Source organism: Engystomops pustulosus, chromosome 11 (assembly GCF_040894005.1).
Source record: "Engystomops pustulosus chromosome 11, aEngPut4.maternal, whole genome shotgun sequence".
Lineage (NCBI taxonomy): Eukaryota > Metazoa > Chordata > Amphibia > Anura > Leptodactylidae > Engystomops > Engystomops pustulosus.
Window position 1 is genome coordinate 27,179,226 of NC_092421.1, and position 21,760 is coordinate 27,200,985.

At 41.3% G+C, this 21,760-nt stretch overlaps 1 protein-coding gene across 3 annotated transcripts in view; it reads right to left on the minus strand.

The window, feature by feature from the left end:
* PSD (pleckstrin and Sec7 domain containing) overlaps nucleotides 1–21,760 on the minus strand; it is a 252,804-nt gene that overhangs the window by 154,258 nt on the left and 76,786 nt on the right. For 2 of the 3 annotated variants that reach the window (XM_072130906.1, XM_072130907.1), the window contains 4 exons: nucleotides 20,934–21,399; nucleotides 17,708–18,151; nucleotides 9,233–9,433; nucleotides 6,346–6,426 (listed from right to left, as the gene is read on the minus strand). In XM_072130906.1, the coding sequence (XP_071987007.1) occupies nucleotides 6,346–6,426; nucleotides 9,233–9,433; nucleotides 17,708–18,151; nucleotides 20,934–21,399 (1,192 nt within the window). The remainder of the gene's footprint in view (nucleotides 1–6,345; nucleotides 6,427–9,232; nucleotides 9,434–17,707; nucleotides 18,152–20,933; nucleotides 21,400–21,760) is intronic. The other variant, XM_072130908.1, reaches the window with a different exon arrangement.

A 21,760-nucleotide genomic window follows, 5' to 3' on the forward strand; every position in this document is an offset into this window, starting at 1 on the left:
CTTTAAGAATTCACCTGCAGTCACAGGCAATGGAGATGTTACTCTCAGCATTATTTTAAAGCAACACATCCTCAGCTACTTCGGACTGTAGAAAGAGGGAGAAGGTTTGGGCAGGGGTCCTTGACAGAGGTCCTTCTTCTGTTGAATTTTTGGTAGAACAGAGAGTTACTGCTTAAATTTCTGTGTTGGCACTTTACGGTAAATTTAGTGGGTTTTTGTTTTGATTTGGGCACTCAATCTCTAAAAGGTTCGTCATCACTGGTCTAGACCTTTGTACTTGTAGGAGAGTATATATCTGGGTGAGTGATTAAGGGAGGTCCAGGGTGCTCATTAGAGTTCCCAATTTGGAGAATTTCACTGTCAAGCTGAAGGAACCAAACTGGGCCCTAAAGGCATGGCGTAATTGTGTATAGTGGAAACTAGCAGTAGTGGGCACAGCATGTCTCTCTCCATCACATTAAAGCTTAGTAGCTCTGCATCTGTAAACAGGAGCTGACTGATGAAATTTATACCAGCTGCCCCGCATATTGTCCATCCCGGGAAGGAGAGGAAGTGAGAGAGCCAAGGATTAAGCCACAATGGAGTCCTAGGCGAGAGAGGGGGGGGGGGGACTGTTCTCTCCCACCAGAATTTGCACTCTGCTCCAGCACACTGCTACCGTACGCACAGGGAGTGGAATAATGGATGGGGATTTATATCAGTATAGCAAATTGGTGAGAGCCTCATAGGAACTCATTAAAGCCCCTGCCAGTGCAGTAGTCAATATCTATCCACCATTGGGCATTTACCAACTGGCCGGCCAAATAATACAAGTCTTGAGCCGCTAACCCACCCTGATATTTGGGATTTTGGAGAAGACCTAAACTAAAGCGCAGGGCACCTCCCTGCCAATAAGAATGCCGTCTATGCACTTGAACAAGGTCTTGGGAATTAATATCGGACAGGCATGAAATAGATACAGAAATTTAGGAAAGAAAATCATCTTAAAGATGTTGATACCTCCATACTAAAATAGGGGGAGTGTAGACCAGGCCTTTAAGCGAGATTCAGTTGAAGTTATCAGGGGATCAATAATTAATTCTGTGTAAGAATTGCAATTATCTAAAGAAAGCATGAACCCAGGATCTAATGAGACCCCGTCTCCGCAATGTTTAAGTGCAATCTTTGTATGTTAATGTCAGTTCCCCTTCCAGGCATAAAGCCCGTTTGATCTGGGTGAACCAGAGACAGTATCACTTTGTTGAGTCTTGTGGGTAGGATTTTAGCCAGTTTTTTAATAGAGTTTAGCAGGGAGATTGGGCAGTAGGAATCGGGTATTAGGGGATCCTTGCCTGGCTTAGGTAGAACTACAATAAGGGCCTCTCGCATGGAGTCAGGGAGGAAACCATGTTCCAGCGCAATGGAATACATGGCGAGGAGACGGGGAACCAAGGTCTCGCAGTTATCCTTATACCACTCTCCACCAAGCCTGTCAAGACCAGGTGTCTTACCAGAGGGAAGCGACTGTATAGCCAGTTCCACCTCCTCCGTCGAGATCTGAGTGTCAAGCTTCCTTGACTGTGCCGGGGAAGGGAGGGGGAAGATAGGAGGGGAGGGAGAGAGGGGAGGCATACAACCGGGCAAGTTATCCAAGTAGGAGGCGAAACAGCATTAGTAACAGGGGCAGCACAAAAGATTAAGGCCCCCATAGTAAGAAAGAAAACGTAAAGGTGGCACAAGGCTCCTTAACCTCCAGTTATGTGCAGAAAATAAATCCTTTGTGATTTAACATTTGCTATCAGTTCACGCTCATTCAGGAGGTGGAGACCTCCAAGTGGCCGCCCGAGGGGAAGCATCAAAACCGAGTCTTTTGACCGTCCACAATATGCAGCCTCAATGGGTTAATTTTGATTTCTATAAAAGAAATGCCTTGAAGTCCATCCTCATTAATACTCAGTGTAAGCACTGCTAAAAAGCAACTTTGGGGGCCCTTTTTCATATAAAAGTTACATATCCAGTTTTCATAGTATGATTTATGCAGGTTGTGTACAGCAGACTTCTGTAAGCTACCTCTGCTTTGCTCAACTTTTAAAAATGTATATTGCTGCATTTAAAGGTTTGGCCAGTTCCGTATTTTCCGGTGCGCCCTATGTATGGAGGGCAGCGGACCCTACTTACATAGGTCCCCGCTACCGGAGACAGCAGATCTCCAGCGGGTCTGCAGTTCCCGCTGGAGATCTGCTGTCTCCGGTAGCGGGGACCTATGTAACTAGGGTCCGCTGCCATCCTCCACCTGAAGGGACCCCCTTTGCCGCTCACCTCTCCGGTCTCCGCTCCGGTCGGTCTCCACTCCGGTCATTCTCCGCTCTGCACCGCCCCCGACCCTGTGCCTTATAGTCCGGTGCGCCTTATATATGGAATTATTCCATATATAAGGCGTTTTGTACTGATGCGCCTTATAGTCCGGTGCGCCTAATGGCCCGGAAAATACGGTAAATCTTTGCATTCTATAACTATTGCCAGCATCATTGGAATTTTCTCTCTATGGCTTCATCTCTGTTTTTCTACCCATTGTAAGGATATAGCAGAAGGATTCCAGACATGTCCTTAAAACCGAGGGCTAAGACCTATGCCACCATATTCACATACAGTGGGAAATATCATCCTGTTCTTCTCCATGAAAGAGGGAAGAGAATAGAACATCAGCAGCAGATATGGATTGGCTATTGCTGATGTTTAGGGTGCTTCCCCCATTGATGTCACTGTCCTTATATGGACATTGACATCACTGGGGACTTCCCTCCTGTATATGCTCAGTGGAGGCATATACATGGTGTGAACCTAACCCCTATGGTTCCCAAATATTCAATATACTGTGAGATGGGTGTAGAAAGCTCAAGTCCTAAGACCCTGCTGTGATAAAGGACTCAACACTCACCCTTCTACAATAGTGGCTTCTTAAGGGACAACATTTTCTAACTATAGAGGCATTGCAGGGCCGGGACCAGCTCCAGTGGGTGACGTCAGTGACATTAGCAATACTTACTGGCTGGTACTAAGATGGCACGCCGAGGCAGAAGGAAGGTCTGAGCGGGACCCGCAGCTAGAATTTTTGTACATGTTCCCTGAACGATAAGGATCATCTGCCTAATACCAGACAACACAGAGGAGCGCAATGTATACGCACAATCAGGGCCAGCTCCAGGTTTCAGTGGGCCCCTGGGCGATAGAGCCTCAGTGGGCCCCTTAACAGTGAACTCATGTGGCGGCATGAGCCTGCCACCTGAGCTCAGACAAAATCAGGTATTTCAATTACATAGGCAACAAGGATGCCGTTGCTGATGTAATTACATTTTCTGATCAGGAGCAGAGGCTGGGCTCCATAGCAGACCATTGAAGGGCGCCCCCATTCCCTTAAAAACACATGCATGTTTTTACACAATCACAATAATTTTTACACACATACAGTATATATACACAACACATTTACAACTTATACAACATACATACACACGTATCCAGTATGTACAGCATATATACGCACACATCCAATATATACAGCATACATACACACATCTAGTATAAACAATATACACATGCATACAGTATAAACAACATAAACACGCATGAATATACAGCATATATACACACATCCAGTATATACACACGCATCCAGTATATAGAGCATAAGCACAGATATACAGTATATATACACACACACACAACACATACGCACAGATATACAGCATATATACACACACACAACACATACCCACAGATATACAGCAGCTATACACATAACCAGATATACAGCAGCTATACACATAAACACATATACAGCAGCTATACACAAACACATATACAGCAGCTATACACATAAACACATATACAGCTTATATACACACACAAACATATATACAGAAGCTATACACACAGATATACAGCTTATATACACACAAACAGATATACAGCTTATATACACACAAACACACATTTACAGCTTATATACACACACAAACACATATACAGCTTATATACACACAAACACATAGATGCATAGATACACATTTACATATGTAGCAATACTCACCCCAGCTGGATGTGGTGGCAGGGTCAGGAAGGAGACAGCATAGGAGAAGGTGGACAGGAACGCGGACCGGGTAAGGCCAGACATGACGCGCACAGGACGGGCCCGACGTAAGCCGCGCAGACCGGACGAGAGACGCGAAGGCCGGGCCAGACGAGAGACGCGAAGGCCGGGCCAGACGAGAGACGCGAAGGCCGGGCCAGACGAGAGACGCGAAGGCCGGGCCAGACGAGAGACGCGAAGGCCGGGCCAGACGAGAGACGCGAAGGCCGGGCCAGACGAGAGACGCGAAGGCCGGGCCAGACGAGAGACGCGAAGGCCGGGCCAGACGAGAGACGCGAAGGCCGGGCCAGACGAGAGACGCGAAGGCCGGGCCAGACGAGAGACGCGAAGGCCGGGCCAGACGAGAGACGCGAAGGCCAGGCCAGACGAGAGACACCCAGGCCGGGCTCGAAGCGAGGCGCGCTGGGCAGGCCGGACTCGAGGTGCGCAGGCCGGGGCAGATGAAAGGCGGGCGATGCGCCACGCCACACGTGAGGTGGGTAGGGTGGGGTAGTCCTCATGTGAGGTGGGCAGGGCAGGCCAAGCTCCTTCAGGAGTAGTCAGGAGAGGTAAAGGGAGGGGCCGAGAGTGCATGGAATTATACTTTGCCCCCGGGCACTCCCACTGGGACGGGCCCGGGAGCACGTAATACAGCTATTTTTGTTACGCCACTGTTTCTGCTCGATGGTCACGGTGGGCCCCTTTGGAGCTCTGGGGCCCCGGCACTTGCCCAGGTCAGCCGGGTGCTGACGCCGGCCCTGCGCACAATCACTAGTACCCTAAATAGAAGGTTTCACAGTATTATTTTAATACTGAGAATTACTAACATGCAACAAATAGCTATTTACTACATATTTTTGGTATATATGAATACTGTGAAATGTTATAATTTCTATTTACAACCTTTTCTCCCTACAATAGCGCCTGGTTAGCACATATTTATACAAGATGGTAGGTATAGAATGTGCTTTCATCATATCCTACTATGTTTATTCATAATCTGTCAAATATTTTATATTTTAAGTTTTTATGGGTTTTATATACTTTTACTATTTTTATGTTTTATAGTTTTTTTTTTTTTTAAAGGGTTTGTCCGAGACTTAAAAAAACAAAAGGTAGCCGGTAGGGGGCTGCTTAAAAAAAATAAAGATGTACTTACCTCCCGGCACCCTCCGCTGTACCCCGCTGCTATCGGTTCGTCCGTGCGCCATGTAAACAAACATGGTTTCTGAAGCTGCGCTGCATTCAGAAGTTAATCCCAGCACTGCTTGTGCGGCCATGTTTGTTTACATGGTGCATGGACCGGAGCGATAGCAGCGGGGGACACCCAGAGGACAGGGAGGTAAGCACATCTTTATTTTTTATCGGGATTTGCGCCCCTGTGACAGCTTTCTAGAAGGGGGTTGTGTTGCACGTGATCAGATTTTGGCGCCGTCTTTAATGCGACAAAAATCGGCGGGGGGGGGGGGGCGTCGGACGATCCGATGGATGTGGACTGAGCGCGGGATTTAACTTTAAAATTGTGTCGCATGTTTAAATACACCGGCAGGAAGAAGGTGAACTCCGGCGGACATGAGCGGGGTGCAAAACATGCAGGATATCGGGCGCACGATCTAAGTGATTCGCGGCACAGTGCATTATCGTTGGACATTCTGGATCAGGGAAAGCGCCAGGGACTGGTAAATGTGCCCCACTGTGTCTAGATCTATGAGTAAGTGTCCATAGTTTATCATGCTAGTTTTTTATGGTAATTTCCTTTAATAGAGTAGGGCAATGATTCCTTCCTCTCTTCATACCTAAATAATACTTTGTTTGATGATTTTGAGAGTTAAAGGGTGTTTCCCATCTAAACTACTAATGACATAAACACATTATATGTCATCAATAATGGATAGACAGGGGTAGTACCTTTGGGACCTATTATGTGAAGAGTGGTCACATACATGACTACCCGGGAGAGGAACAGCGTACCCCCACTGCAGAAATGTGCTGGTCCCAGAGGTAGAAGTCACACCAATGATGACTTATAGTATCCAGAGGATATGTCATAAATAGTCTAGATGGGAAAACAAGTTTCAAGTCACTGCAATCTTTATCAGCTGTCACAGAAGTGTAGGAAAGAAGGCTGATTATACACAGGGATGTTACAGGTATATTAACAAAATGTACTTGCAAAGTTTAGCTACACTTTTTCCCTATGATAAAATCCATCAGTGCTGAATGTGAAGACAATTTACCTCAGTGCTTGATCAAGCGTCATTCCGGTGAAGACAAAAAATTTCAGATACTCTTCTGCAACCATCTTACTGAACTCATTACTGAAAATGAATAAAGGGCAACAATTAGGTTTTCCATCATGGGGAAATGAACATAAAATATTCACAGGTAAACAAAAACCATGAGAGGGAAGGTTTGAAAGCACATAGACCTAATGAGAGACGTAAGGAATATGACAATTGTATATAAATTCTAAATTGTATATACATTATTGGACATGAATTTGTGCATACTCTGAAACGTTCTCAGCGGGAGTCTATATGGGATGTCAGGGACAGGTAACTACATGCTGCTATTTGCTGTGTTGCTGCAATTGACCCTATGCTGATATCCCGTGAGTATTACCCGCCCTTTGCACCGCTGAGATTGTCAGGAGTGGTAAGACAAAATTGTCTATTTCATCATATCCTATTTTCACACCTGGACTGTTCTACTTGTTTTATTGTTTACACTTTGTTTACATCGGTGGTGTAAACAAACGTGTTGTTTACATGTGAAGTATACATGCCCAGCAGTTTGACTTGCTGTCTTGTTTACATGTTGTTTACATCTGCGATGTAAACACAATTATGTTTACATTTGGCGTATATATATGCCCAGCACTTTGCTACTCGATTTTAATGCACATCTAATAAATGTTGTGGATTTTAGATATTATTTGATTCATGAGCTCTCATTGATTGTTATGCTGGTATAATCTGAAAGAATAATAGTTTCTCAGGAACTACTTAGCAGGACATGTCTGCCATCAGTAAAACGTGTAACCTATGTAAATTCCTTACTGTTTGTACAGCAACATGGAATTATTGGTGCTCTATAAATATTAGTAATATACAGCAATATATTTGTCTTGTTTTATAGGATCCAAAAAGAGTGACTAAATGACGGTAAAAAAAACCCCGTAGCATTGATGGACATGTGATTTACAGGCGGTCCCCAACTTAAGAACACCCGACTTACAGACGACCCCTAGTTACAAACGGACCTCTGGGTGTTGGTAATTTACTGTACTAGTCTTAGGCTACAATATAGAACTATAACAGTTATCACAGGTGTCTGCAATTAAGCTTTAATGTTAATCTTGGTTCTGATGACAATCCAACATTTTTAAAATCCAATTGTCACAGAGACCAAAAAAATTTGGCTACAATTACACTTATAAAGTATACAGTTCCGAATTACATACAAATTCAACTTAAGAACAAACCTACAGAACCTATCCTGTACGTAACCCGGGGACTGTCTGTATTGATATGTCTACGGATTATAGTATTATTAGCTAAATTGTAAAAAAGGTGATTTTGTAGTATTCTGTGCCATTGTCAAAAGTGGCACCTGAGTGAAGTTGCCCCCCCCCCCCCCCTTGTTCAAATCAAACAAAATTGGTGTCAAATGTTTGTGCTACGTTTATGTTGGTTTGTCAAGCAGAAATTTATGTTTGTGCCGCTATTGTTTGAGGCTCTGTTACTCCAAAAAAATGCTTCCCTCCATTGGTCTGAAGTGAAGGCCCTCCCCAAGTCTTTTGGCCATTTGAGAATGTGAGCTTTCTTGGAAATTTCCCCACCATAGCCTTGTAAATTTTTTGTGTGAGTTAAACTCCTGAAACTTCTTACCTAGCAGGTAAGAATAAAGGTCTTTGGGAAGGTAAACCTTGTGTAGGCTGTGAGTGGCTACAGTTCCCCTCAAAAGGGCAGTGGGAATAATCTGGGAAGAAGGGATCTCTCTCTTGCAAGGTATTTGCATATTCCCACATGTTTACAAGGCAGCCTTAATTGGCAAACTCACCATGAGGAAACCTCTTGCTTCCTGATCCCTGTACCATAGTAAGAAATTATCATACATTAATCTACTATACCACAAAAATAAATTAAGATAAAAAAATATGTATATGCGGTATACTATGATGTGCAGGATCTGATGCCATTCATTAGAACTGACGGGGAGCCTGAGCTTTGACTCTATATGTGCATTAAAATTTCCACATATTCATAATTCTTCTTCATTTAAATTTTCAAACACGCTTGTGACATTACTCCAGGTCTTTGAGGTGTTTTTTACATGCTTTACAATTTTGTTAATATCTTCAAAACAAAAGCAGCACAAAACAAGACTTTGAACAGCACAAACGTAGCACAATTGATTGGCACCAGTTTAGTTTGATTTGGGTAATGTGTGTGGGGGGGGGGGGGCTGGTTGACCTCTGATAACCCCTGGAAACTTTTATCAATATCTTAAAAACGATAGCGGCACAAACGAAAATTTCTGCTGCACAAATGTAGTACAAACATTTTACACCAATTTTGTTTGATTTGAACAGGGTGGGGGGCAACTTCACTCAAAAAATTAAACTGCTGAAAAGATTATTGGAACAGATTTTTCCAATTTCAGCCAGTTCATGTATGGTATGTGCTTACATTGAGAGAGATTGAGCAAAAATGTTTACAGGTGTCCTTGTTCGGAAGGAACAGACCCTGTTATACCTCCAAATAAACTTTCCAAATAAAAGTTTGAATATTTTATCCATATTCCGTAATAAAACATGTGATATTCTTTTGTGCTTAGTATGGCTATTGCTATGCCTGTAGAACCCCAAATCTATCACATATACGTTCAATTAAAGACTTATTTCACTGTACAGTAGAAACTTTTTTTTTCTCTACGACAAGTTTTCCCAATGAATTTTGATGAGTTGAAAATGTCATGTCATGCATGAAACCAAAAAACGCAGAAATGTGGAGTGACTAATTGTTGAAGTAAGACACTGATCAGAGATGAGGTCCTGAAGTTCACCACATGACAGATACTGGATAACAGGTCTTTGTTATATATAGTTCTTACAATACCCACACGTACTTCTTCCCCAGGTGCCTTGCCACATCGCCTTTCTTGAACCCATCCAGATTGTACAGCCTCTTTGCCAAACGTTTTGCAGCTTCTTGATCTGCCTTATGACCATTGGATAAGGTATCTGTGCTTCCTAACGCCAACCTTTCAGTGCTGTCCATTTCTGACTCAAAATCTGACGCCATATTGCCGAGCGGAGGTTCACTACACAGAAAGTAGACATAAGTTAGTCATAGCATTTAATTATGTAAATCAAAGAAAGTCCTGCTATTACTGAAGATGATACAGCTAAGAACGGAGTAAAGGGTCTTTAGAGTTATGTCTCAATTTGTAGTTTTCCCCCTTATTAATAAATTACACCCACTGATGCATGAGAGAAACATGATCCAGAAGTTGTTCAACTGCTTGTCAATATAATGGTAGTGGTTTATTAGGCCGATTTCTGACGACAGGTTCCCTTTAAGGACCTACTATGAGAGAGACCACAAACTATTGGAATATGTACCTCCCGTCTATTACAAACGGTGGAAACGGTCTCTCGGGACCATAAATGGCAAAGCCTTGGGGCCAGATGGTTTCACATCTGGAAATCAGAGTGCCAGTGGCATTTAAATGTCCTATATACATCCTATATAGAGCCAGCAAAAAAACTGCAAATACACTTTATTAAAGGGGTATTCTGGGAATATGAACGTCTGACACAAAAACCCTATGATGATATAAATAAATGAGTACAACAATACTCAATGTCATTAGTCACAAAACAGAGCTAAAATAATATGATTTTATGATTTACAAAATTTATTGCCTCTCTAAAGTAGATGGAGTTATCAATAAGATGGCCGCCACTGGAAACTACAAGTTCCATGATCCTTTAGTTCTCAGTAACTCCTCCTCCCTCTTATGCTCTGCTCCCAGTGATGATGTAACAGGTTTTCTTGCTCTGTTACCATAGTAATGATGTGTAACTGCCATCACCACAACACTGACCATACTGGATGCACTGCAACCAACCGACTACAGCCAAATTAGTGGTGATCACATGACCTGCCCAGGCAGGTACAGGACATGTGATGTGGACATGTGACCAGCGGTCATCTTCTTTTCTGCGATGGACCGCGCGGAGGAAATTAACGGACTGATTAAAGGGCCAGTAGCATTTTAATTCTTCATTACAGTCTATGTCACCAGCATTTTCTGCTAACGGAAGCAAAATTTTAAATAACAACTAATTACATATTAGCTCATATTTTGAGTGCCCACTTGTATATGAATTATGCTGATTCCTGGAATACCCCTTTAAATAACACTTCAGTTTCCACATTTAATAATTAGAATATTGCAAAATTCTACAAAAACAACACAGTGATGACCATCAAGAATTAAGAGCTTAAAGAGAACATGTCAGCATAAATTGAGCTAATAAACCACTATCAGTTTGTTGTGGAGGAGCCACGAACCTTTGAGATCATGTGCCTTTTATAGAACTGCTTTTATACATAAAACTGTCTTTGAAATGAGATGTAATTTGGTTGTATGAAGTGAAGCACGGAGCTCTCAAGCCCTGCACATTGTAATTCAGGACAGTGCATCAACAGACATCAGTAACTCAGGTTTATTGAATGAGGTCAATCACAGCAAAAAGGCGTGCTTCGAGAAGGGGAGAGCTTGACTTCAGTGTTGAACTCCCCGCCTCCTTGTTTTTTTTTTATTAACCAATTTACATATGACTTCAGAGTTCATTATCTGGATGATGCCTCCACACTGGACCATGAAAGAAGCATGATCTGGAAGGTGTTAATCTGCTTGACAACATACTAAAGTGGAAAGTAAAGCAGATTTATACATACTAGAAAATTGGCGACTCTGGTGACTTTAAAGGTAAAAATAGAGCAGGCAAGAAAATCACAGGGTTGATGAAAATCCCATGGAAGTGGATATTGAAGTATAGCAAAAAAAAAACCAGATACAAATCCTATTTCCAGAGAATATGTGTACAGGGAAACAATGCAGAGGTGTACATAGGAGTGAAGGTTTTCCATATATTGAGTTTGTACCCAGTGTCTCCTTGTAAAAGCTGTTGGAGAAATGTTTGACATTTTGCAGTTAATTGTGAACCACCATTAAAATTGAATTTTTAGTCTCGGCCTTCCAGTTTCCATAGCAGCAGCATTCTGCACTCAGGGATTTACTGAATTTTTTACATTACTATATGACTTTTAGGACGGAAAAAAAACGTCTAGTTTAACTGGTTAAGGACCGGGCCCTTTCCTGTTTTTTCATGTCCATTTTTCACTCCCCACCTTCAAAAATATAGAACTTTTTTATTTTTACACGTAAAGAGCTCTGTGACTGCTTGTTTTCTGCGTAACAAATTGCACTTCATAGTGATGGTATTAAACATTCCATGCCATGTACTTGGAAGTGGGTAAAAAATTCCAAATGCAGTGAAAATGGTGAAAAAACGCATTTGCGCCATTTTCTTGTGGGCTTGGATATTACATCTTTCACTGAGCGCCCCAAATGACCTGTCTACTTTATTCTTTGGGTTGGTATGATTATGTGGATACCTAATTTATAAAGGTTTTATGATATTTTCATACATTTACAAAAATTAAAACCTCCTGTACAAAAATTTTTTTTTTTGATTTTGCCAAATTCTGGCGCTAATAACTTTTTTATACTTTGGTGTACGGAGCTGTGGGTGGTGTCATTTTTTTGCGAAATTTGTAATATTTTCAATGATATCATTTTTAGGACTGTACGACCTTTTGATCACTTTTTATAGATTTTTTCATATTTTTCAAAATGGCAAAAAAGTGCCATTTTCGACTTTGGGCGCTATTTTCCGTTACGGGGTTAAACGCACTGAAAAACCATTATCATATTTTGATAGATCGGGCATTTTCGGACACGTCGATACCTAATGTGTTTTTACTGTTTTTTACTGTTTATTTATATTTATGTCAGTTCTAGGGAAAGGGGGGTGATTTGAAATTTTAGGGTTTTTTTATTATAATTTTTTTTATTTTTCTTTTTATTCTTTTTCAGACTCCCTAGGGTACTTTAACCCTAGGTTGTCTGATTGATCCTATCATATACTGCCATACTACAGTATGGCAGTATATGGGGATTTTCCTCCTCTTTCATTACAATGTGCTATCAACACATTGTAATGAAGGGGTTAAAACGAAATAGCCTCGGAAGCCTCCGGAAGACCCGAGGCTACCATGGAGACGGATCGACGCTCCCCGATGACGTCACGCCGCTATCTTTTTGAGGCTGCCGGCAGCTTTGCCGTCAGCCATCACTGTGATAACACCCGCGATCGGTGCTAGGATAACACCCGCGACCGGTGCTAGGATGTCACCGGTAAGCCTTTGCTGCAATATGCAGCAAAGATTTACCGGCTATGGAGAGCCCGCTGGTCGCACCCCTATATGCATGTAATGCGGTGGTCGCACCTCTATATTCATGTAATGCGCTGTTCGCACCTCTATATTCATGTAATGCGCTGGTCGCACCCCTATATTCATGTAATGCGCTGGTCGCACCTCTATATTCAAGTAATGCGCTGGTCGCACCTCTATATTCATGTAATGCGCTTGTCGCACCCCTATATTCATGTAATGCGCTGGTCACACCTCTATATTCATGTAATGCGCTGGTCGCACCCCTATATTCATGTAATGCGCTGGTCGCACCTCTATATTCAAGTAATGCGCTGGTCGCACCTCTATATTCATGTAATGCGGTGTTCGCACCTCTATATTCATGTAATGCGCTGGTAGCACCTCTATATTCATGTAATGTGGTGGTCGCACCTCTATATTCATGTAATGGTTTTACATATATCATATCTCAAGTATGTTGCAAAACTATTACTAATTCACTTATTGTACACAAACAGGATTTTGCAATCTAAATTACAAAATAAATGTCTCTCCTATTCCACATTCTATCCATTTCCAGATGAAATTTCAATTTATTGGCTGCCAACCTCGGATTCTGGAGTGGTTAGAGTCTTCCAGAGCAGTTTTTTCTCTTCTCGTATGTGCCCGGGTATACACTGGAGAGCCTGTGTCGTCTGAGTGAGTGGGTGTAAAGAATGCTCACAGTCATGCCAGCTGTGTCAGGACAGGGTGGCCGTGTGTGACACCAGGAGCGGGAGTGCTCTGACATATGCTGAGTAATGCTTCCAGCTGCTGCTATTTACATGATAATCCCACAGCTGTCCCCTCACGTCCCTGTCTCATGTGCAGCCTCCTTACGGAATAGGTACATACACAAACTGTTCACAACCCCTCCTCCAGCTATTTATCACATATTCTGAATATAAGCAGCTATTTAATACCATATAGAAATTAGGTTAATTGTTTAACCTGCAGTTAGCTATTACATTTTGCAATGTCCATCTATTGTGCGCACAGCGAAAGCTCCAGTGTTTATGTCAAATGTATCCTCAGGTCCATATTAAGGAAAAAAGGCCCCGTTACAAGTTACAATACCTTTATTGTCTGCTGCACTATTCCTTATAAAGGAATCCATCTCCTGTGAAGACGATATGAAGGGTTGCTGCATATATTAGATCGTAGCTGTCTGTTAATCAGTGACACACTAGACATAAAGGAAGGTACTGATTTTTGGGAAGAATAATGATATTCATGTCCCACTGACCCTTCAAATCAGCGGATGACTAGTCTATTGCAGGTAAGTTGTATTCCTTGTATTTGTGGCTCCCTCTAGTGGCAGTCTGTGGAATTGTACTTGCATAAGGGAATGGATTACTAATATCATATTGAAATATCGCTTTACGCCGATGACATCCTGTTGACAATTCAGAATACAGGTAGTACCATATACGATGTTATCCAGTTGGTGAATGAATTTGGCTTTTCCTCGGGTTTGAGTATAAATTGGGAGAATTCGATTCTTCTCCCTTTGGATAATGTTGATCAGGAGGGAGGAGATTTGGTTAAGGTCCTTAAAAGAGATGAGTCTTTTAAATATCTGGGGATTAATATCTCAGCGGACTTAGGACGTTTTGTTGAATTGAACATCACACCCCTCATTGCTAAAATCAGACAAAGTATTATGGGTTGGCTTAAAATGCCCTTCTCTAGAGCAGATAGGGTAGGGATAGTGAAAATGGTTTTACTTCCGCAGCTTCTCTACCCACTTTCGGTCTCTCCAATTTGGCTCTCCCAGAAACTCTTTAGGTTGATGGAGGGGTTAATTAGAGATCTAATTTAGGGGGGGAAATGTGCCAGGATTAGGTTGTCTTCTCTCTGCTGTCCCCCTGAAAAAGGGGGACTGGGGGTCCCATAACATTTTCGGATACTTTATAGCCGCTCAGCTCGCGTTTTTGGCCACAAGGAGGGATTGCAGTGCCTTTGGGAAGTTAACTCAAATTAGTGAGGTCGCTAGGGATTCTATTTTTTCTCTTCTGGAAACTGGGGGACTTGGACACGATAGATATAGAAGTATTCACATGAGAGTTTTGATGGTTTAGATTGTGAGCCCCATGGGGACAGGGACCAATTTGAAATGCTTTGTGCAGCGCTGCGTAATCTGTGTGCGCTATATAAATAAATAATAATAATAATATTATTATTATTATTGATAAGAGTTGGGCTGCATATAAGAAAATTAGAGATATTCAAGGCATTTTTCAATTTTCACCAATTTGGGGGAATTATCACTTTGAGGAGTTTAGATCTATACCAGATAGTGGATATTGGATAAAAAGGGGGGTAAATTTTTTTTCACCGATTATAAGTACTCATCACTCATGGGATCTCTCAGATTTTATTACCTGATTTAGAGGGTTCAACACATGTTTTCTAAGACTTTTTCAAATTCAGCATGCCTATAACTCGGTAGACAAGAAAAGTAGGTTTAATTTATGCACAGATGCAGGGGTAGAATTTTTAATGGGATCTTCGACACCTAATAAAGTGGTATCACATGTATATAGATATTTGGTTTACGGGTTTGCAAAAGGAGTCACTCATCCTTCTAAGATAAAATGGCACGATCAAGTGGGGTTCTTGACTGATGTAGATTGGGAAAAAATGTTATATGATATTGGGCGGTGTTCCCTCTCCTGGAACCATAGAATGGTTCAATTTAATTTTGTACACCAACTGTATTATTCCCCCTACAGTTTATTTAGGATGATACAGAAAGATAATTCTAAGGCTACATTCACACGGACGTATGAATTCTCCAGTCCCGTATTTACGGACCTTACATACGTGACGTTTTTCATCCGTATGCAGCACGTATTTAACCCGTATTTTATACGTGCCCATAGACTTCTAGGGCATACAGGACTGAAATACGGGAGAAAATAGGACATGCTCTATATTTTTATACGGCTAGTATACGGTACGGTACGCTACAGTGTCAAAAACGGCAATATAAATGGTTGAACGTACTGTCCGTTGAAATGAATGTGGCCGTATGTAACCCGTAAAAAAACCGGTACGTATACGGACGTTTTTATACATCCGTGTGAATGTAGCCTAAGTGTCTGCGGTGTGGTCTGGAGAATGCGGATTTTATCCATGTGTCATTTGTCTGTAATAAAGTGATTTTTTTTATTGGTCTAAGGTTTTTTTGTATTTAGAAGAAACATTTAAAGTAAAGATCTTGTTCTATTCAGGTTGCCCTACTCAGTCTTTATCAACTAAATAGAGGGGAAAGGGGAAAAAATTTTGTGGTTAATAAGGTTCTCCTTTTAGTAAGATTGGTTATTGCACGGAAGTGGGGATGTCCGACCGCCCCGGAAGAATTTTCGGGAGAGGTAGAGAAATGTAAAAAGTATGAGAAATGGATGGCGGTCAGGGGAGGGTAAGTGGATAAATGGAAAAAGTTCTGGTGTATAGGGATGGAGAATGATAGGTGAATGATGGGGAAGAAGGGAAGAAAAAGAAAGAAATATATATAAAAAAAAAAATTCCCCCACGGCAGCGGGGGTGGGTAAAAAAACCCCCAAAAAACGTAATAATCTTCATTATTTCAGAAATACTAATCGCATTTAGTTAATAACTAAACATTTTTATTTTGTTAATAAGTAAAAAATTTGTATGCAAGTCAGAAGAGGAATATTTTATAATTGTAATTTCAAACATTATTTTTTTGTCACTGTGACAATTGAATTTTCTAATTCATTTTATGCTGTGATGGGAACAAGGATAATCAATAAAACCTAATTACAGACTAGCATCCAGGATTCACAGCTAAATGGAAAGCAACTAACTTGTTATTCACTGCAGTTAAAAATAATATTAATCTTATAATGTTATTTGAGAGAATTGAGGCGACAGACACCTACCCAATGTTTGAGGGTTTATGGAACCCATGGATATCCTCGCAGGGTTCACCAGGGTTTGACAGAGCTCTAAGACTGTCGCCCTGAGATTTACACGCTTTTAATTGCGGATCATACCTCTAAAAACAAACGCACTCCTCATATTTATTGACAATATTTTATGAGAGGGTTTTGTGCATCTACAAATGTACTTACCTTCCCCTCTGTGTACCCTCCCCCATGGTTTATTGTTTTGCCATTTTATTATTATCTGGATGTATAATCGTTATTCACATACATTTACTTTGTGTCCCCCGTACGTGGGGTTATCCTCCAGCCTTGACCATTATTTACGTTTAAAACTATAAAACTTTTGTTGAAACTAAAACTTCATTACACACACCTTACAGCTGATCACTGCAGCCTGGGACTACCAATGCCCCTCCGTTACTTTCATAAGACTATTTCATACATATTTGGCAAGCTCTGTGTACCGTTGCGTCATCTGTGTGCGCTATATAATAATTATTATTTACATATTTCCTTGATAATCCTTCTTAATTTCTGCATCACTGGACATGCTATGATCTTTTATATCATTGAGACTTAAACAAATTGAATAATTCAAAAGCTAAAGAGTTAACACAGATGAAGGAAGTATAATTAATTTGGATTTTTGATACGTTTTGTTGCGTTTTATAGGACCCCCTTCTGACTATGGTACAAATGCAAAATACACACACACGCACGCAAAAAAGTAAGTGCACCAGACTCCCGTGGGCCCTGGGTACTGGGCCTGGAAAACTGCCTGTATCTGCACATATAAAGTCTAATAAAAAATAATCTGAAAGGAAGCTGGTAAAGCCATCATGCACACGAATGTTGTGTTAATTATTGATTCAGTAAATAGTACAAGGACAATTTTGTTTCTAAGGCCCTATAGACACGGCTGCGGCTTCCATGGACTCTTGTGTGAGCCGGCTGCCTGCGCCACTAAACGAATTGCAGGTCCTATTCCTACCCATGTTTATTCCTACTGTGTATTCTACTGTTACTGATGTGTGAGCCACAGGCTGCAAACGTCAGGTCACAAATCTATTGTTTGTGGCCCAAGAAAGCTCAGGTAAGGGGAGGGCAATTGGTGCAGCGACTTTATGACATACCTGTGTATGAGGGCATCAGCGATGATCAGGCTGTTCTCAGATGGAGAAGGACTGCGCAGTTCATTGTGTATAACCCTGGAAGCATTTATGGTTTCCTCCTCCTTCTCACTCCAAGCGGATTCAGTAGTGGAACTCGTCCCGGAGTCCAAGTCCAGGTGAGCTAAAGGTGCAAAGTTGTCTTCAATCAGCTGAGCGTTCTTGCAGATCTGCTTCTGGGTTTCTGAGGTCAGTGTTGGAAGGTCAAAGGTGAAGAAGCTGTTTTGATTTTGTGCCGAGGAAGAAAGGATGTCAATAGAATCGAGGCTGGAGTAAGATGTTCCCTTGGCTCTATGGGATTCCATTATACTCTCAAAATGTTTGCTGAAAGAGTCCATGCCATCTTCTGAGAACCGATGACACAAGCGGAAAGTCAAAGGAGATCGCAGGGGGGCCTGGATAGCTTGCCTGAAAACAAATAATTGGACTGTGACTACTATTCTTATATTTAATTCACAAATGGGTTTATACATTGATAAAAAAAAAAAAAAATTAGCAAAATTACCCTTGTAGCTCATAGCAGCTGCTCAGAGCTCAGCTGTCATTTTTAAAAATGCTTTGGAAAAATGAAAACTGAGCTAGGATTGGCTTCTAGTGGGAAGTGTTACTGTATTGATATAACTAGTATTCTGATGATTTTTAAAATGCTTTAATAAATATAGCAATAAAATATGAAAATATATATATAAAAAAATGAAAATACGAAATAAATACAACTATTTAGTAAAATAATAAATGGAAGGAGCCAAATCAAGTTACCACCACTATTTGTATCACTTTGCAGCATCTTGGTTACAACACACACAATGGCAACTATACAATATATAAAATAAAATCTCCTTAGGTTAGCATAAAACATACTGTATAAAAGCAAAAACAATGTGTCTCCATATTTACAGACTACAAACAAGACTAGTCTGATCCTAATAGCTTCTGTAGCTATTTTTTTTATTACAGAAACGAGTAGTACAGATTATTGTAAACTCATAATACACTTCATTAAGTAAAATGAAAAAAAAAAAAAATCTATCTGTCCACTTCTTCTGCTACTTTCTTCAGTGATCAGTGGGGGAGATGTATTAATGTGTCAGTCATTAGAGCAGTGCAGGTAGACATTTCTAGACATTTCTCTGCTGCTCCAGATGAATCCCTGTGTCTGATGCTGGGTAATTAATCTGGTGCGGTATAAGCCTGCGGGTCGTACTTTGCACCTCCTATTAGTTGGTCTAGTTTGCTGCCCCAAAATAATGAATTTTCTGGCAACAGCTTATTTTCTGTCCAGTCACACCCCATAGGTACCGATGACAGGCCCCTTTTCCAGACGAGCCGGAAAACTGCCTAAAAACTGTCTAAAATCTTTAATAAATGTGGTGAACAGCATTTCATGTGCAAATTATTCAAGTTTTCTCACATATTGAGAAACATCTCTCCCAGTGTTTCTGATAGCTTTCTGAAGACCATAAACAGTTAAAAGAAATGTGTCACCTCAATAAAAAGATTGCTTTTTTATTGTTGTGAATTGTTTAATAATGTAATTTTTTTTTTACTTTTTGATACATATCATTTTTAATATTTCCCACCATTGGCCACTAGAGGGAGTTTCAGCTGTGTACTGTGTCAATGCACAAAAAACGCAACCCATAGGAGAGCAGGAAGTGGAGCTGACCTTATTTCCTATTCTGAAACCGTGAATCTGTAATGACATCATCTTAGAAGGCGCAGCAGAGTCTTATAGCCCCTACAAATCCGGAATTCACCTCCTACATATGGTACTGGAATCAAGCTTCTTGGGGAATTGGAGGATACGTCGCTTCTGACTGAATTCAAACTGCAGTTTCAGGACCTTTGGAGGACCTTCAAGAGTCCTGTAATGGCTCTTGTGTACATGTGTATTGAGAGCAAGAACAGATGTACGGGGATTTCATGGGTGAAGATTCTTCTCCGTATAAAATGTTGTGGGTAGTCTGGGTGGTCATGGGCCAAAGTCGAAACTCGCCTATATTAGAATGCACTACTGCCAGTACCAGTCGGATCGGCACACAGTCAGTCGGATCAGAACAGTACCAGACGGATCAGAACAGTACCCGACGGATCAGAACAGTACCAGACGGATCAGAACAGTACCAGACGGATCAGAACAGTACCAGACGGATCAGAACAGTACCAGTAGGATCGGCACACAGCCAGTACCAGTAGGATCCTGCTGTTTGTGTAAGTATAGGTATATCCATTTAATGAAAGCTGTAATAGCCCTTTAAGAAAAGATGCCCACTGTATGGCATCCATCAGAAACCTCCATTAAATGCAGACCGTGGGTTTTTCTCAGTGATATAGCTGTACATCTATGGAGCGTTACATAGCAGAAAAATGCTTGCGGCCAATTTCCTCTCCTCCTCCTGCTGACAAATGTGGAGAGAGTAAGCAAAAAGATGCTATATGCATTTATACAGAAGGAAAAAACAAGTGTGAACCCAGACTTATTTGATTATTGTCCCTTGCATATAATTTTAGTTAATTTAGGTTACACAACGCTTACTGCCATCAAACAGCTTTTAGTAGTTTATAAGTTTCTAGTAAAAATAACACTGAAAAAACACAACCCCCCCCCCCAAATTTGGTATTTCTTGACAAATATAAGTAACACTTGCCCTAATAAGTGTGAGTAATAATCAGTGATAATCAGTACAGCCACTCCCCTGCGGATGTACTTTGTAAGCACTAGCATTAAGGTATAAACGGATAATCACAGGCAGTGGGGTGCAGATCATTGAGCCCCTGTATGTAATTACAAAATACAGGAACAGTATTTGGCGAGAGCATACCATCGCTACTGTTTGTATAGGAGGACATTTGGGGAAACTGCAATAACTTTATGTGATCCTAACAGTCCGTGACCAATCTTTCTTCCAGGACCTTATGTAAGTATTCATGAATACAAATGAAGGTCCTGGAAGGTAGATTGGTCCTGGACAGTTAGGATCACACGATGATAACAGCCAATGAGGTAAAAGACATTTCTGAACCAGGGCCTTTACAATTTACATTTCAAGCATGCGTTGAACTTTTAATAAATGTATATTGGTAAATCACCAAATAACCTGCCAACCCCCCCTTAGACACCCAAAAGCGGCCCACCCATTGAAGGTGTAACAATTATAAATTGTATGAATAACATTGTACAGCTTCTCACCTCTTTATATCCCCCAGTTTTATTGATTCAAACACTTCATCATCATCTTCTTCAACGCTAACTTGGGGGGTGATATTTTTACCCAAGTCAGGAATTTTGGAGAGTACAGGGTTGTCTTGAGGCTCCGCTTTCTCAGTGCTGGTATCTGTATTGCTTTCACTATCCTTTTGACTGCCAATAGCTGAATCCAAACCTTCATTTTCGGCCAAAATATCATCTATGTTTGTTTCCCGGTAGCACCTGAGTGGTACGGCGTCCAGGTCCGTTTCAGAGTACTTGATAGTTCTACGGATAATGCCCGTCTCACAGGCTTGTGCTGTCCGACTAGACGAAGCCGTTGTCTCGATTTCTACTTCCACGTGACATAAACTGTGCTCACACACTTCTGCATCTACGCTCCTATTTTCCAGATTGTTGCTGCTGTGTGGAGAACATGGAGATGACACCGGCTCAGATGTTTGTAAACCTGAAAGGAAAGGAAAACCTGTCACTTCAAATGTGAAATCTAAGCGGCAGGTTATAGAGCAGGTGAAGCAGTTCAGGTTTATAAAATTGTTTTGTTCACGTAAATCCCTACTGATTTCATCTTTTTTAGAGGGTCCTACTTTGGACCTACTTTGCAATTGCCGAAATCTCTTTATATATTTTGATCAAGGAAGTAGCTACCATCTTGCCTGAACTCTGGTAACAGCATTTATTGATAGGTCTTACAGCAGTCTCATGGTCAGAGACAATAGACAGAGTTCTATGGAAGAGTTTTCTAGGATACAAATAGGATGAGAAGACCAAACGTGGCATCATCTGTTGTCACAACAAAAGCGCACAAT